The sequence below is a fragment of the Gadus macrocephalus genome, chromosome 2 (genome assembly GCF_031168955.1).
Source record: "Gadus macrocephalus chromosome 2, ASM3116895v1".
NCBI lineage: Eukaryota > Metazoa > Chordata > Actinopteri > Gadiformes > Gadidae > Gadus > Gadus macrocephalus.
Genome location: NC_082383.1, coordinates 6040032 through 6058317, shown reverse-complemented (window position 1 = coordinate 6058317; position 18286 = coordinate 6040032). Strand labels below are relative to the sequence as shown.

The window sequence follows — 18286 nt, the reverse complement described above, 5'->3', positions numbered from 1 at the left end:
TGCCGGCGGACTCCTTCGCCAATTCTCTGGGGTTGAGGTTCTGATCGGGGCGCCATGTGATGGATAGAGAAAGCCTCAGGGATTATGTGGCCCCATAGGTTCCGCCAGAAGCAGCGGCCCTGCTAACAGCAGAAAGGGTGCTTTGGTTTGGCGACGAAAGCGTTCTTGGGACTTGGCCAGTGTAGCCAGGGCAGTGATGTTGGAGAGAGCTCCTAAGGTCATGGTGAGGCAGGACATCCCCAGGCTGGAGGTTCTCACAGGGAAACTCAAGCAGCCGCTGGCGTTTAGCAGCATGCGAGGGCAGGTGTTCAGTATACTGTTGGTTTTCTGACAGGTGGTTTTGGGATAAGGATGCATTGTTGGAAGAAAATAAAACCATGATGATGTCGCACGGGAGCTGGTCACTCTCCAGTGTGACCTACGGGGGTAATTAATAAAGGTTAGGGTTGAGAGAAGTTTAAAATAAACATGTAAACTGATCAGCAACAATCTACAGTGTGTAGTTTTAGTATACATGTGAGGGTAAATAAAACCCGAGATTCCGCTCCTAGAATATTCTGTTTGAGTTTGTGCTGCTTGTTATTTGCATGCATGTTTTGTTTTACAATGATGAGTGACTCAGACCAAGAATAATGTGCTCACAGCCTCAAAGGGCTTTGTAGTATTGATGAGAATTTGGACATAAAAAGGTAGATTAATTGGTAATTTTGAAAGTGTTTTGTTAAAGTTTGCAATCTTAGAGCTGCAATAAAATTAAAACTTCACCTCGCAACTAAATGCTGTGATCGATATATTTTGTTCTCAGCAAATGCTTTCACTATTTGCTATTTATTTTTCAACCTACATATTCTATCCCTTCCCATTCTGATAATTTTTTTACTTAACAGCTTCGAAAATTTTATACGCAGCTTCTTTAGGTTTTGCATTAACCGTCGACTTTTATAGTGTGGTGTGTTTTCCTGTTATTATTGATGTGTTTTGTTTTTGTTTACGAGAGGTGCTGTGTGAGGCGTCTCACAGAGAGAGAGAGTGAGATAGTTTTGTGGGAGAGAGGGCTGAGTGTTCAGAATGAGTTTTCTTGCTGGTTGAGATGGCCCACTTCATAGACACTGAGCTTGTGAGTAGAATAACAATGAGTTGACCTCTATCTGATAACTAGCTTTGGTATTCTGAAAGTGTGTGGGGTGAGTAACATCCATCGCTAAAATTCATGTATTACATGTTGTGCTAAATAGTATACTGTGTACTCAGGAAAATCCCATGCAAATAATTCTGAAAAGGACTTTCTGTATGACATCTCTGAAATAATTTGAATAACATAACATTTAATATTTTAGAAACCTTATGTCTATATATATATATATATATATATAGCTATATCTATATAGATATATACTTGGATATGATAATCATAATCTGGGCATAATATGTCTGTTCAGTGACAGCAAGTATCTGTGGTTTATTCTCTGGCTTGCCAGCTTTGTGGGAGAGAGGAACATAAGTATGGGCACTTTAACAATGTTTTTAACCTCTGTCTATGTGTGTGTGTTATGACCTCAAACCAATTATATACTCTCTCACTCTGTCTCTCTCTCTCTCTTATTCTCTCTATCTCACCACATGCATGCACACACGTAAATACGTGCACAATATATACAGTATACACATTATACTATGAGACCCACCTGCAAGAACAGAAAAGCAGCTGCTTGTGCACTCTATGGGAGCGAGAATAAAATGACAATATCTCTGCCTAATGAATTCAGGACTTGAGGAGGAAGAGGGCAGATGACCAAAAAAACAACTATCATGTCCAACCCATCAAGTAATCTTGTGTTGAAAGGCCTCAGATGGATGACTGATGGGAGACTGATGGAGCCTGCCCTAGTCTGTGTCAACAAGCTCTACTGTGGCTCTCTCTCTCTCAGCAAGAGGTAATGAAAATAAGGGGCCATCATAACAAAGGCAGTGCAATCGAATGACCACCCTTCCTTCCATTTGGACAGTGGATATTTTACACATGCACGCACACACAGGCACACACGCACGCATGCCCCCCCCCCCCCCCCCCCCCACACACACAAAGCCAACAACTCCCCATCACATCCCTACAAACCTATTTATCTCACTTCAATCAATGATCTTCATGAATGTCAAAATATCTCCTCCATAAGATACTATACAGTGAATATATTTGGGCTTCAATTTTATAATGTAAGTCCATCAAAGTGACTTTGTTAAAGTGTATGTATCTACTTACGTATTTAAACCAGCTGATGAAATAGAGAATAAGTTCAAAGTTTGGAGAAACAGGGATTCTGAATTTACTTTGGGATGGAGAATAAGGTAAAAGCTAAGAGCGATTCACCTGCTGTAGCCACATGTCACTGGTCTGCATTGCTGCCTACCTTGCCCACCCACAGTCATCACAGCATTGCTCTGGCTGTTTCCCTCCCTCACCTCTGTCACTTGGTTATCCCTCTCATTGTCTCTGAGGGATAATGCAACCTTCAGTCATTTCATTCCACTTTGTTTTGTTGAATATTCTGTCCTTCTGTTTATCTCTTCTGTGGTTGTTCCTCAAGAACCCCCCCTCTGTTTTCATTGTTGAGTGTTACTGGTAGAAAGAATACACATTGACTTCTCGCCAAGCCAGGTGAACCTGGTGGGCTCCTGCAGAGGGATGGGATAATGGACATCGATCAGGGAGAGAGGAGTGGATATCAGGTCAAGGTGAGGTAATCAATACAGGTGTTTGGAATAATGACCTTTTTATTTACTCTCTGACCAAATCTATCGTCACCTCTATTGTCTTTATTCCTTCCTTAGACTTTTGAAACTTCTTACTTTCTAGGTGTAGTTTTTATAAGATGGAACTTACCTCTGCTTTGACTGCTGTCTTTCCAGTAGTATCAATAGTATCACATTATCTTCATCTCATATGGTAATGTATTATATTGTGCATATATGTTTTTACATGAGCATTTAAATGAATAGTTATTCAATAATTGGTTATTGTAATCAGATTATGCATAGACACCAGAGTACTTTAAAGCTAATGTCTATTTTTACAAATGTTATTTTATTTTAATTATGAGAAACCAATATCAAATACACATAAAAAAATAACAATTCAGTGGCATAATTAACCTAGTTCACCACTTAAGGCCATTTCTTTACTATTTCTAAAACTACTAAGGTCCTCATAAATCATAAGGCCTCACCTCTAAAGGTAATTATGTTCTATCAACTTCATATTTCACCTGCAATTCAGTTCAGGTCAAGCCATTGAGATTTGCAGTGGTCCATAGCCCCGATCTAGCAATCCCTTTGTGTTATATATTAGGAAAAACACCACTTAAAGTGAGGAAAGCAGAGCTATGATTTGTGTTTTATTGCACAAGTTGACGTCCTTCGCACATTGAAGGACAAAATGTGCAGCAAATAAGTCGTGTTTAAGAGTCTTCAGCGACAGAGCTTCAAGGCTAACACAAACAGAATTTAAGCATCATCTGACATAAAGAGGGCTAAAATGTATATCCTAATGATTCAATTATTAAGGTACTCCTCAGTGTATACCCAGAAATCGTCGTCTTTTGGTTCCTTATTAAAGAGTCACTTCACAGTGAAGATAGAGCTTGATCAACAATCCTATCACTCCATTTTGGCACTACATACATACATTATTAAAGCCTAAACGCCTTACTCAAAATAACAATATAAACACAAATGTACATTTTAAACATATCTCTGTATCCTATTTGACACTTTCAATCAAGGAATTGAGAGCATTTTATATACAGCGTAACAATTATGTACACAACAAACTGAATTAACCATAGACTGCTAACCAAAAAACTAAACATCCATCCACAGACTTGTCTTGGTAAGATTGTCATTACAGAGGTTAAAGCTCAAACTAAGAATCCCTGACTGAAAGTCAGACATTGTATTTACATTCATGGAGTAATGAAAGTACACCATTTGGAACATCCATCAAATTGATGTTTCATTCATTGACTCAATAGCCATTATTCCTCCATTACATTTGTGTGTGCCTGTGGACAAACACCCACAAAAAGAGACACATTTGAAACCTGATCTGGAAGTGGGAGAGTGAGAGGGGAGGGGGGAACCTACAGTATGTCTGGATATGCAAAATTAAACAGCAGGGTTTTTCGTTACTGCAGTGCAACCAACCAGCTACTAGGAAGGCAAACATTTTCAGCATTTTTACAACAAATATATAGAGAATAAGAACAGGAAGTACTCCCCGAAGACGTTGGAGGGGGTCCAAAGACATACATAGCTCCACTCTACAAGCTTCAGCCTTCCGACAGCACTTCATATGCCAGACTCCCCAGTGTTCTGGGTACTCTTGGAAGTCTGAAGGGAAGGGAAAGAGAGAGAGATTTTAAGGATATTGTTTCTATGCCGATTGTTTTGCCTCCAAGTCACCAAGATGCTAAACCTGGCAATGCACGCCTTTAATAACTATCTTGCCGGTATTTAATCTTGTCACAGTGGTGGGGGGAAGTGCACCATGAATCATCACACCTCCACTAATGAAGTGATTAAACTGTCCATGTCAGCAGCGGGGAAATCTAGCTGTCTTTATTTAACAAAGGGAGGATTTAAATGTTGCTACATGGAACCTGTTGGCAGCCATTATCTGATTCATAGTTTAACTAGAGACAGAAGATTGTGTGGGATTTCCAGGATGACAGGTAGGCCTACAAAATATTTACACAACATATATGAATTACAGTTAGGTGTTAAACTCATATTAAAGTACTATTAGATGTGATCACAACTCTAGAAATTAAGAAAATATGCAAATGTGTGAACTATGCTATACGCCTCAATGGCTTGACGTTGCCAGGTTGTCACTGTTGTAATGGTGGTGCTAATTTATTAGCCAATTCTGCTTCCTGACAGTAGATGCCTTCACATTTCTCACCTGTGCTTTGCTTGACTGGGAGGAAGTGAACTCTGAATACTTCTTCTGTGGTGTGGAAAATCTGGAGAATATCTTTCCATACTCATCTCTTACCTGAAGGGGGCGTAAGAGGCGTCAATAATTCAGACTACTACTGTGAAGGGAATCCCATTTCTCTTTGTATGTGCATGATGTTTTTCTAAGCAATTCCATAAGGAAAATATCCCACCACCTTGCATTTGAATACTTGCTAAATAATAGAGATGGACGCAGATGTATACACATTGATTTGGATCAATTGGATCACATTGATTTTGGACAATTTTGATATATTCTCAAATATTTGAATGCAAATCATGTACAAACCGGTTTGTAGAGCAGGCAGTGCATTACAAAGAGCAGAACGCCTTGCAGACTGTTGAGGATGGTGAACACGTAAGACATGGCTGACGGGCCATTCCCAAACTGGAAACAGCCAAAGATCCACGTGGTGCCAAGTACACACAGCTGGGCCACAGCGGTGATAGTGAAAGCTCTGCAGGAAGAAATGATAAGCCGGTAATCTTTATCAGATCCATGGAAGTAATGAGCTGTAAAGGACACGAGCTCCGAGCGCATAAACTCACTTGATCTTGTGTAAGTTGTCTAAGTCAGGGTTTAAACTTGAGAACTTCTGTGCCAGCTTGCACACGGTGACGAAGAAGAAGAAAATGTTCACCTGGAGGTCAAAAGGGTTGGCAATCATATAATGTTCTTTACATTCTAGTGGTAGAGAAAAATAATCAACATTGTCAGGGGGTTTTCCTTACTGTGATGATGAAGCAGACAGGACCGAAGAAACTCCACCTGAACGAACCTTCCAAGTTCAACCAGCAACTAAACAACACAAATCAGTTGATTTATTCAGTAAGCTGTGAACCCATAAAAATGTCAGCCGTCTATCATAAGCGTACCACAAAGGTATGCTTAGTGAAATGTGCCTACTTTTTCTCTGTGCCGTATCCGCCGGAATTGACCAGTGCGGAGATGGCGACTATCACCGCCGGTACTCCGTAGCCCACAGCCATCATGCGGACCGTCTGGAAGCTGGTGTTGAAGACCAGGACCACCATCCTGAAGAGCTGAATGCCTTCCAGACACATCCAGCAGAAGGCCGCCAGGTAGAAGTAATGCAGCAGCCCTGCCACCACAGCACAGCCGGTCTGACATGACCGAGAGGGAGAGGAGACTCAGAGACACACACGGTATACAGGGAGCCGAGAACTCAGTGGAATCTAATTATTCGCCCAGTCCCCACCAGTCATTCAGTACCCATAAGTTATCCAGTCCCCAACCGTAATGTAGTACTCAGTTACCCAGTTCCCACCAGTCATTCAGTACCCATCATTAACCCAGTCCCCACCAGTCATTCAGTAATCATTAGTTACCCAGTCCCCACCAGTCATTCAGTACCCATTCGTCCCAACCCATAATGCATTACCCAGTCCCCACTAGTCACAGTCTCCACACGCCACCTAGCTCCAAGTCCTTCAGCCATTGCCACCAATGTCTACTGCTATTTAGAAATGTTTGCAGCATACATTCTAGACTGTGGACCACCCACTGTTACCTGGTTCTCTGTGCGAGTGATGCCGCAAAGAAAGACCAGGTTTGCGACAAAGAGACTGAGGCACAGGTGGAGGTGAATGCTGTTCCTGGGGCTCTGGATGGAGCGGATCAGGGCGAAAGTCAGGATGCAGACGAAGAGGCAAACCAGTGATAGCGTCAGACCCACCCAGGTGAACACCTTCATCTCATACGGGTCCTGTATGGGAAGGGGGAGACCAAGAGATTGAACAGAACACGGTCAGAATGACAGACAAATGGACAGATACAAACCGTTATGTCGACATAGCGACAGCAAGAGGGACATCCTGACAAAAAGCTGAAGATACAAAGAGAGAGTGACAAATAGACCATTAAAGAGTAAGGAATATAGATAGAAAGTTGAAACACATACAGACGGCCGGACAAAGCAAATAAAAATAAGGTATTAAAATACCAACGACCGGTTAGACACGAGTATAGAGATAGATGGTCAGACAGACGGACTGACATCACCTACCTATCAATACCACCAAAAGACTCTCACCTCTATGTCGTGAAGGGCCATGAGGACAGCGAAACTGCTGAGGTGCTTGCAGGAGCACAGCGTGTAGTTAGCACCTGAGTGGAGGGTGTCGCAGCCATCAGTCGACCAGGACCCGCCGTCGGCCTCCGAGTCCCAGTAAACACAGATCGAGTCGTTGGCCTTGTCTGTCTGCAAAATGAGACCGCCACGTTTCACATGTTAGAGATGATCAGTGTACTAAATGGGTTTACACATTTTGACAAGAGATTGTTGGCAAAAAATATATAATATATTGGTGCATAGAAAGTATGCACCAGTACAGTTGAACGTTTCATTTCATTATCATATACTTTGTATGCACCAATTTGCAGCCAACCTTTAAGCACATAAGAGACACTTTGAAACTAGGTATGTACAACAATCTTGCACGTATACACATTGGAACAATATTTATATTCCCTTTCTTACTCTTTGCAGGTGGTTGAAGGTTAATGTCACCGGCACTTGGAGGGCGGCAGTGTCTGGGTTACTAACTTTAACAGTAACCACTTTAGAATTCATCTGAAGGCTGATTTCTTTTGTTACATTGATCCCACTAAAGGACCGATTGGTGGAGTTCTCCAAGGTTGAGTAGCTCAGCAAGGACAGGGCTGTAAAGCCTGCAACCACACACACACACAAACACGCACACGCACACGCACACGCACACACACACACACACACACACACACACACACACACACACACACACATTCTCAATTAAGTGATGCACCTTCAAATTTATTTGAAAATGACACTGTAGATTGCATTGCCTGTGTGTTCCGGTAGCGGTCATGGAACATGGAATGGGTGGTTTGGATGATGACCTGGGTAAGTGGAGTTTTTTCCAGCAGCTGTTTCCCATTGCATCTGCAGCTTGGCATGTTTAGTTAACAATGTCGCGGGTCCCTGGGGGAAACCAGGACCTTTAAACAGCACCATCTCCAGCTCTGGACCACCATCAATTACATTTTGGGGAAACAGAGAACAACATACCGTTTAGATGGAAATACAAAATTATAATACAGAATTCTGCTGCTTTCTGGAATTATATATGGGGCTGTTGCTACAGAGGGCAGAACATTTCTGGATACAACATCTGCATGGACAATGGCCTTATTTCCCTCTGCACATTAAGCAGTCCATGATAATGCTGTCAATGAGATTAAGTTAAGTTCACGTTTTTAATTATTTTTTATTACGACTAAACCTTAGCTTTGGCACTTCATAATAAACATAGAACATGCCGGGAACACATTTATAGGGAGCTGTGGGCGATGGGCAGTGTGGCACATTACCTGCGTGAGCTTTGGAGACCTGCGTTCTGTTCTTGCTCATGAAGGGAGCGATCAGACCCAGGCTGCTCTCCACTAGACTCAGGATGAAGGATACCTGCTTGTTATCCAAGACGGTTCCGCCCGACAGGAGCCTGTCTATCATAGACAACAGCCTCTGGAGTTGGTAAGGGGGGGGGAGCAATATGAAAACATGTTGGAGGAAAGGCGGGAAGAGCCAGAGACTGTCTTCAGTCTAGACACACGGCCATGTTGTGTGACGTCTGCCCACATAGCAGTGGTGGACAGCTGCCAGGGAACACCGGGTGCTGTGGTGGTTTTGAGGCTTTTCAAAGATAATATTTGAGCTCTGATTATTAGGGCAGAAAAGCAAAATGACTGGGCTACCTCAAGAAATTCCTCTCCGTCCAAGCTGGTGGGAGTTTCGCTCTCGCTTAGGTTCAGACAGCTGCCCTTCAACATCCTTAGGACACTAGTTACATCTGGATCACTCTGCATAGGAAGGAAAGATAGATCACTGAAGTTATCGGGCGTCATCAGACTCAGAAGGGATTTGCTGAAGAAGTTGGAGAAGAGCATATGGTATATGGTGCATACCTCTTGTTGATTCAACGCATTCGTGAACACCTCACAGTTTAATTCTATGGGGAGTACAGTGAATCAGTGGTAAGGTTTATTCCAAAACCATACTCAATCAAGAATGTACGGTATAGTATAATTGTAATGCGACTAACCAACACAACGGGACCTATTGTTGCCGTAGTTGCTGAATCCGGCGTGGCATGCACACTCATGTCCATCTTTTCCCGGGTGGCAGGTTCCATTTCCACAGATTGTCTTATCCATCTCACATACGTCTAAAATGGGAATGGAATCAATGGGAGGAAAGGGGGCAACAAAAAAAAAGCTTTAGTGTGTTTCCTGGGCCGCTCAAACGCCTCCATGTCCTGCAGAAGTTGTTTGGGTTCAGACAGATTTATGGATGGTATGGCTGGGACAAGCCGAAGAAAGATTTGTAATTGTTGGTTCTTTGTTGTTATTTATTGCTGGTATGTTTGCCCATTTTGCCATTTATTAATATGTTTTTAAGTCAAGTTTATTGTTAATGGCAATCGGTAGCTAACTCGCTTTAGATGAATACCATTAAAAAGTATTGACACTCCAGATTAATTTCACCTTGCGATGCATTCATAATTATGCCTTCACCTTTACATATCTCTGCAGCCCCCTCGGAAGTGGTTTGGTCAGAGCTCAATGCAAACCCTTTTTTGCATTCACAGTGGTGACTTCCCGGAGTGTTAACACATGAGGAGTTTGGCCCACAGATATTCTCATGTTGACATTCATTCAAATCTAAATGAAGAAAAACAAACAACATTGTTAGACGATAAATAAGTAATGGCTCCCGTTCCAGTTGTGTTATTCTAATTGTTTGCCTTTGGTTCTAATTTTTCTTGAAATTTCCTCAAACCCCCAGTGACGCTACTGACGTGCGCATTCTTCTAATTGTGGCTGATCGGGCTTGAGACTCTGGTCTCAAGCCCATATAAAGCGTTTTCCGAAAATGTTAAACCCCAAGCACCAAGCAAGGAGTGGCGCAGTCTTTTTAATTAAAATAACTAGTTCGTACCAATACACTTGTCATCGTCTACCAAAATCTCCAGCCCACTGGAAGTGATGAATCCCATCTTGCAGATGCAGGAGTAGAATGGCACAGAGTTGTGACACTCAGCATACTCTCCATGCTTTTCACAAAGGCCTTTTTCTCTTTCACACTCGGGGATATCTTGAAGTACAACAAAATAGATTAGCCTTCAGACAGATTAGCAACCTTCTAAATAATAATAATGATAATAACATAATACGAATAAAAGATAATATTTAAAAATAGACATAGCTTACATTTAAGAAAAAAGCTTGGAGCACTAAGCTTTTCTAAATGTAGATGCTTAAATTGTTTTCTTTGTTTGTCTTTACCTATGCATGTTTCCCCCTCATCAGACTCAAAGCTTTGCTCCCTTCTTGAAGTTTCGAAGCCATCCTCACACATGCAGCGGAAGCTGCCGTTTGTGTTGACACACACTGCGTTTTCCCCGCACACAGGGTCAGAAGGGTACTCTGGGAATTCCTTGCATTCGTCATCATCTTTCAGGCCAAAGGAGCGGTGGGGTGGGGGAGAAAAGGCGTCAGTGAATGTGTTAAATATTCATCTATGTCAATGCAAAAAATGACCAGGTTATTATAGAATTTTTTCTATTCTTTAATGATCAGCCAAAGACTAATTTATAAAGTTACATAAGGTTTCAACTCATACCAATGCAAACACCATCGGCGGTTAACTCAAATCCAGGAGGGCATTCAGACAAGGAAGAGACCACCAGGGAGAGGTGAACAGCTGTAAACAAGAAGACACCTTTCAGTAATATTTTAACAATCCACATATTTTCAATAAACCAGTAAGTGTGTTTTACATTCAGTAGGCGTTCAGTATATCATCATCATTCTGAATATGAATTGAAGAATTAATTTGTGTGCATTGCGTTTGTATTATTTATATGATAGACCTATTGTCTATTATGAGTGCCTATACTTAATCCAACCAAATAAGGCATTGAAAAAAGCAAGTATGTTGATGTTTAACCAATTATATTTGTAAGTGTGTCATGGAGGATTTCCCCACAGCCCACAATGAGGTGTAAGGTCAGCTAAGATTCACACTTCTTCTATCCCACTCTTTCTGACAGTATCAGTTTCACTGTTGTCATGTTGTTTTGAGTGCATGACAACCAACACTCAATGCTTCCTTGTCTGAAAGTGTGTGTGTGTGTGTGTGTGTGTGTGTGTGTGTGTGTGTGTGTGTGTGTGTGTGTGTGTGTGTGTGCTTTATGTCTTCTGTGTGCCCTAATATCACTATCAGTCATAGTGGTTCCTATCGTTGGATGAGCTCATGGTTTAAAAATATATCTTGGAAGAGAGAAGAACAGAAGCACCTTGTGAACCCAAGCCAAGACAGACTGGTCCTCAAATCCAAACACCATACAGCTGCTGAGCACATTTGCTCTGCCTCTGTTTGTTTTCATTCAATAATTATTGAAGCTTTTACAACTTAACTAAATCAATTATGCTCTTATTTTTCTGAATTAACGTTTTTATGTAATTTTTAAATTAATTTCTTTTTTTTTTTAATGAAAACCTTTATCAGAATTCTGAGAAAATAAACTTGTTGAATCTGAAAAACAGAGCAGAATCTTTTTACTTTAGTGAATGTATTAGCTTCCTTAGATTGGCATTCATGAAAACCTATGTAAAGATTAATTTGTAGTCATCGACAGCTTTTTGATCCGTTGGTCCAATGTAATGGGAATGACCATTGTCATATTACAATTGACATTGCCGCGTTAGTTTTTTTTTTTCTTTTAAACCAACTGGGTTTCAACCACATTTTAAAATCACAGGATTTTTGCTTTTGCTTTCTGGAATTCAGCCACAAACATACCAGCCACAGTTTACAATCTCTTTTATGTGAACACATGGTAGTCTTTCCATAGAAAAGTGTGTGTGTGGAAACAGATGTGTGACTCACCCAGAAGCAGGAGCTCCCTCGTTGTCATGGCGCAAGCCTTTACTCTGCTTAAATGATCCCAATTTAAATGCTTATTCTCATCTTTAAAGTGGAAACAATGTTTTTGCTTGTGGCTCTTAATAAAAAAAAAATAGCCCTCGGGTGAAATAAGCAGTGGAACTGCTTAGGTTAGAGAAGCAAATAAGTGCTGACATCCACGGATAAAACCCACAACAAACGCAAACACTTCAGAGTTTCCCTCCTAACTCTCTCTCTCTATTTCTGTGTTTATGTCTCTCGCTCTCTCGGTGTCTCTCTCTTTCTCCCTCCTTGCTTGAGCTGTATAGTTTCCCCTCCACGGCGCCAAGAGAACTGACACAGTTTGTCAGATTGTCAAACAACGTTGTTCTCTCCTCCCCTCAATCGAAGAGGAGGAGGAGGAGGACTCCAAAAAGTGGGCAGAGCAGCCGGGTCGGGCTGAGAGAAGAGGAGGAGGCGAAGAGAGGGTGGAAAGAGTTGTGTGTGTGAGATAGCCTTGACTCTTCAGTGTCCTGTCCTCTGTCCATAATTAATGTTCAGTGGTGCTGACAGGCTTAGCACTGATCAACACAGGGGTCAGAGAGGGTTTGACCAGTCTGGGCGACGGCTCATTGTTTCAGACGTGAACAACAGATGACCTAGTGACGCCCTCCCCTTGGCAGCCTTGATGTGCTTTATAACGGTGGTGGTGATGGGTATACGACAGACTCCCAGCATGCATTTGACTCGATCCGCCCCGACACACAATACACAATTGACAATCGAGGGGAGGAATCATTCTTCGGAAGATTATAGGTTCATGATAATATTGTTTCTATTCGATCATGACCCCTTTTCTCTTATTTTATATGGGTATTCTAGATAAATCATGAAGAAAGTCGTAAAGTGTTCCACTCGTGTTTGCTTTACATTGAACTGTTATTTTGAGAGAAAAAGAGTTGGTCAACTTCCACTTTGGAAGAGGTCTGTGTGTCTCTGTGTGATCAACAGATCAACTAGTTTAAATACATAATATAGCCTATATAAAACTACCAAAGAGAACAATGAAATAAAACAGCAATGAAAACTAATCCATGTGTTTGTGTATGCGTACATGTATGTCCTAGTGCAGAGGGAACGGGGACAGGCAAGAGTTCGGGGACCGGCAGACGATCAGGTAGACTGGGGGTACCGTAACCGGTGGGTAGTCGCCGGACCGGTGGGGGACTCGATCACTGGCGGGCGATCAGGCAGGCAAGGGCTCGTCGGCGGGCGGGTAGTCGGGCAGGCGAGGGGTCGACATCAGGAGGGCAAACAGGCAGGCAAGGAGCCGGAAACAGAGGAGCAGACAGGCCGGCAGGGACTCAACAACAGGCGGGTGGTCAGAAAGGCGAGGGTTCGGTAACAGGCAGGATCAGCGTTGGAGAAACAGTTCTGGAGTTGCGGGGAAAGCTCTGTGAGTAACGAGAGACGATCTGGCAGAGACTGAGGCTACATTTACACGATGACGGTCTGAACAGAAGACGCAAAAGTGGCGTCGCGTCTTCACTTTTTATTCCGCGTTTAGACAAGCGTTTTCGGGAGGAAATCTGCGTGCATACGGTGACGCAAAAGTATGAGGGGCCGTTTATATGAAGGTATTATTGTAGCAAAAGTCTTTAGCACCTGTAACTGCCTTTATTATGTCCATGGTAACTGCAGAATTTGAATGCGTACACTAAAGTCACAGTAAATTTGAAGTCGTATATATTTATTTTGCATGTGTGCTCTAAAGTCACAAATGTGTAACAGTACATTTGTAGTCGTAAAAAATATATAAATATTTTTTATACCATTGTAAACACAAAATAGGGTCTACGAGTAGGCCTACGCTAATCTGTGTTACAGGTGCACAAATCCTTTTGCTACAATTATTGCAGCGCAGTTGGTGGAAAACACATTCGCACACCCGTGTTTCATAATCTGAGAACATGCCCAAAAGGTGTGCATTCGTAAACCCAAATTTGAACAAATGCATCAGAAGTTGCACATCTGTGAACGCTATGTTAATTCAGCATTTTAATGAGCGAGCACAAAACCATTTTACAACTGCTCGAATCTGCTCCTGCAAGTCTCAGCTGTGGGGTTTTTTGCAGGTTGTTTTGCAACACCCCTAGGTGGTAACGCCTCGTTTCCACATACGTATGTTTTTCGTATCCGTGCTTCCGTAAATTTACGGAAGGAGTCGCTAGTGTTTTACGTACGGGCATTACTTTATTTACGGACAAAAGATGAAGGAGTTCAAGTGCCTCGGGGTCTTGTTCGCGAGTGAGGGTACTATGGAGCGTGAGATTGGCCGGAGAATCGGAGCAGCGGGGGCGGTATTGCGTTCGCTTTACCGCACCGTTGTAACGAAAAGAGAGCTGAGTCGCATGCAAAGCTCTCGATCTACCGGTCGATCTTCGTTCCCATCCTCACCTATGGTCATGAGGGCTGGGTGATGACCGAAAGGACGAGATCGCGGGTACAAGCGGCCGAGATGAGTTTTCTCAGAAGGGTGGCTGGCGTCTCCCTGGAGACCTCGGGGAAGAACCAGGACTAGGTGGAGAGATTATATCTCAACACTGGCCTAGGAACGCCTCGGGATCCCCCCGTCAGAGTTGGTCAATGTGGCCCGGGAAAGGGAAGTCTGGAGCCCCCTGCTTGAGCTGCTCCCCCCGCGACCCGACCCCGGATAAGCGGATAGGAGACCAGTACTTTGGAACATGAGGATCGACATATGCAGAGATAAAAACAAACCAACCAGGCTTGGAAAGAGATCGCCGACGACTTTGGCCTGCCAGGTACTTAGCCTACAAGTTTTGTGAAAAACATAAAAACTTTCATACGGTATCTCCGTAAAACGACGGCGAAAGTTCAATTTTTTTAACGTATATTACGGACATACCGGACAGAAATTTTACGGAGGGGAGGAGTCTCGGAGGAAAAACGGACATTACGGAGAATCACATAGGAATGAATAGACTTTCGGTCGGAGACGGTTGAATCGCATACAAGAATGTACGTATGTGGAAACGAGGCGTAAATGTGTAGCAAAAGTATTCGTATCCGTAGATGACAGAGCGTCCGTGAGCGGGACAAAATAGTCCCGCCCATAATTTCCTAATCCAATGAAAATCGCCGGCAGGGATGCATTTCTCAAATTACACTGGGACCCACCCCGTGCCATGGAGCTATAAAGATCGCAGCATGTTAATTGAGACACTCTCACACACATACCTCACATGTAGTATTCATAGGCCTACCAGTAATTTCAGTAGTGACGGTGAGAGCGTTTCAATAGTGAATGTAAGAGTGTTTCATAGGTATGTGTGCATGAAATTCCAAGGTCAAGGTCGGCATTTAAACCGGAAGGCGGGAACAAAGAGTGCATTTTTGAACAGCCAGAGCGCGCCAATCTGAGCCAACCGTCAAGAGCGAGTAAGAGCGTGACATTACCTCAGTAATCAGACCGTTAATAGTCAGTTATTGCCGAGTGTGTGTTTCTCATATGTATGTGTAAGTGTTTCAGACGAGTATGTATGTATGTGTGAGTGTTTCAGTAGTGAGTGTGTGAGCGTTTCAGTAGTGAGTGTAAGAGTGTTTCATAGGTATGTGTGTGAGAGTGTCTCAATTAGTTATGTCCTAAACGGCCCCTCATACAAAAGTGTGTGGAATTCGAATGGGTATGCATGCCAGGGGGCTAGGTGGTGCTGTGAGATACACTATCACACAACACCGCCATGTCTGAGCGCATGCGTAGAATCTTCCTTCTTCTCTTTTCCGTGCCGCAAAAACCAAAAAGATCCTTCTCTGTTCAGAAATACTGCCTATACATATCCTGTACATTTTGTGGAAAATGTACAGGATATGTACATTTTGTGGAAAGACTCCTGTACACTTGTTAGAGCTGCTAGAGCATCTTGAAGGTCCGACGCATGGAAATAATCGGACATGTTTGTTTATTTCCTTGTACTGGCACATGTAAATGCGTACGCGACGTGAGCAGATCTGAGCAGTGTTTTGTGTCTTGGCAGTGTAGACAGAAACGCTACAGCAGAGCGTATTCAACTTTTCCACTCTGGAGGGTGGTTTCAGATTTATGCGTTTTCATGACCCATAAACGCCGTCACCGTCTAAACGTACGGTGGCGCTGAGCATTCACAAAAAAATAAAAAATTCACAGATAATGTAGCCGTTAGCACACTCAGGATCTCGTAATTACGAGATAATATCTCGTAATTTTACGAGATAATACGAGATCATACGAGATAATATCTCGTAATTACGAGATACGGATCTCGTAATTATGAGATAAGGATCTCGTAATTACGAGATAAGATATCTTATTTCCGACATAAGGATCTCGTTTACGAGAAAAGAATCACGCCTCTCATTCATCAATAACGTTGCTGGCTAGCTGCAGGCCGGCAAAGATGACGCTATCCAACGCTATCGTATTTAATCTCCTGCTCGGGTTGAGGCATTGGGAAATATTGATGTTCCTTAAAAGTGAGGAAGCCATTAATATAAGTATGTCAACATTGCGCAGACATCTGAAGTCCTTGGCCGGCAAAGATGACACTATCCGACCCTATCGTACTTTATTTCCTGCTCGGGTTGAGGCATTGGGAAATATGGATGTTCCTTAAAAGTGAGGAGGGCATTAATATAAGTATGTCTACATTGCGCAGACATCTGAAGTCATTGGAACTGTTCAGGAGAAAAGCCCAGTCGGACCTGCTACAAGTGGCTCTCTTCCTGCAGGAGCAGTTGAACCAGTACGGGATGCTTGTTCCATCATTTGATGTGCCAAAGCCCCTCGAATATTGAAGCGTTAATTGTTCAGTGGAACCCAGAAGTGGAAATGTTATTGTCGTGGTGGTTTAAAGGGCATGTGGCTGGCCCCTCACATTGCAGCTCTTAAAAGTTGAATACAGCAGTGCATTATGTGTTTAACTTTATACTATGCATTATTGTTCAGAAAACGTCTTACCTCAAGCTCTTTTCCAATTAATGAGCTAAATAGTTTTTATACAAATCAATAAAATATTTATTTTTTTAGATTTTGTTTTAATATTGGCTGTGACAGTATGTCACATAATTAATGTATTCAAATTTAAAGTACTATGTTCATAGTAAAGGCAAACCCTGTCAGTTGTTAAATTATTTAAAAAAAACCTTCACAGTGGTATAATGAGCACATACCACTGACTGAAGTGATCTATTGCTTTTATACAACGGTTACTATTATGGCAAAACGAAAGTCATAGACACACTATATTTAAAAAAAACAACAAGATAGTCAAAGTAGCTTTTTTATTAAATACAAAAAAGTAGTCCCTCCTGGCTGCCTTCAAAATGCACGACGGTCCCGACTGCAACACACTTTAGCGTCCCTCCGAGAGAAGGCTCGGCTAGGGCGGTTCGCCGGCAATTTATCCTATGGAGCCGTTCACTCGCCGTGTGCCTAAGCTTTCGTTAAGGCCGATATATGCTCTGTTTTAGACGTAACGCGTAAGCACGTAAGATACATAACCCCCCCTTGCGCGGTAAAATATCCCCTGTTACGTGCTTAAGTGCGTCGCCCAAAATTCCTGACTATGCGACTAAAGGCCGATTTAGGGTCGTTTTAGACGCAGAGACGTAAGCACGTAATTTACACAAGGGACTTGTTTTAGACAAGTTTTGATTTACGGTTCCTTTAAGGTTCCTTAAGGATTGCGCGTGTTGCAAGGGGATTCTCCGCCAGAACAGTAGGGGGAGCAACGAACGAATCTGTGGGCGTGGAAGTGGAAATCGCTGGCTTGTTTATATTTATGCACTTCCAGTATTTTCGACGAGAGTAGCAGTAGCTAAGTTTAGGTTAGCGGTCTTTTTCCACACTCTGAACGATGTTAAGGTTGCTGTAAAACCGGAAATGTGAGACTCCTGAAAGGATGTGGTTAGCTGGCCAATCACAGTCTTTGCGAGCTGCATAGGGCCGTAGTGTTTTAGTCGCATAGTCAGGAATTTTGGGCGACGCACTTAAGCACGTAAGGGGGGATATTTTACCGCGCAAGGGGGGGTTATGTATCTTACGTGCTTACGCGTTACGTCTAAAACAGAGCATATATCGGCCTTAAAACACTACGGCCCTACGCAGCTCGCAAAGACTGTGATTGGCCAGCTAACCACATCCTTTCAGGAGTCTCACATTTCACAGCGATTTCCACTTCCACGCCCACAGATTCGTTCGTTGCTCCCCCTACTGTTCTGGCGGAGAATCCCCTTGCAACACGCGCAATCCTTAAGGAACCGTAAAT

General features: G+C 42.7%; 1 protein-coding gene across 2 annotated transcripts; it reads right to left on the bottom strand.

The window, feature by feature from the left end:
* Nucleotides 1-3045: 3045 nt before the first annotated feature.
* Nucleotides 3046-12330, bottom strand: LOC132446435 (adhesion G protein-coupled receptor E1-like). Of its 2 annotated transcripts, XM_060036749.1 has the most exons (19): nucleotides 11967-12330; nucleotides 10698-10778; nucleotides 10361-10528; nucleotides 10014-10169; nucleotides 9590-9736; nucleotides 9118-9240; nucleotides 8981-9024; nucleotides 8771-8875; nucleotides 8387-8540; nucleotides 7916-8038; nucleotides 7518-7708; nucleotides 7071-7238; nucleotides 6549-6743; nucleotides 5924-6141; nucleotides 5749-5815; nucleotides 5566-5657; nucleotides 5306-5474; nucleotides 4961-5053; nucleotides 3046-4386 (listed from the first exon to the last, which is right to left on the bottom strand). In XM_060036749.1, exons 1-19 carry the CDS (start codon nucleotides 11992-11994, stop codon nucleotides 4345-4347), a joined length of 2364 nt encoding a protein of 787 aa, XP_059892732.1. In that variant the 5' UTR covers nucleotides 11995-12330; the 3' UTR covers nucleotides 3046-4344. The 2 variants fall into 2 exon arrangements, with proteins under 2 accessions (XP_059892732.1, XP_059892738.1); XM_060036755.1 differs by lacking the exon at nucleotides 9590-9736 and having other exon boundaries at nucleotides 11967-12329.
* Between the last annotated feature and the right edge of the window lie 5956 nt (nucleotides 12331-18286).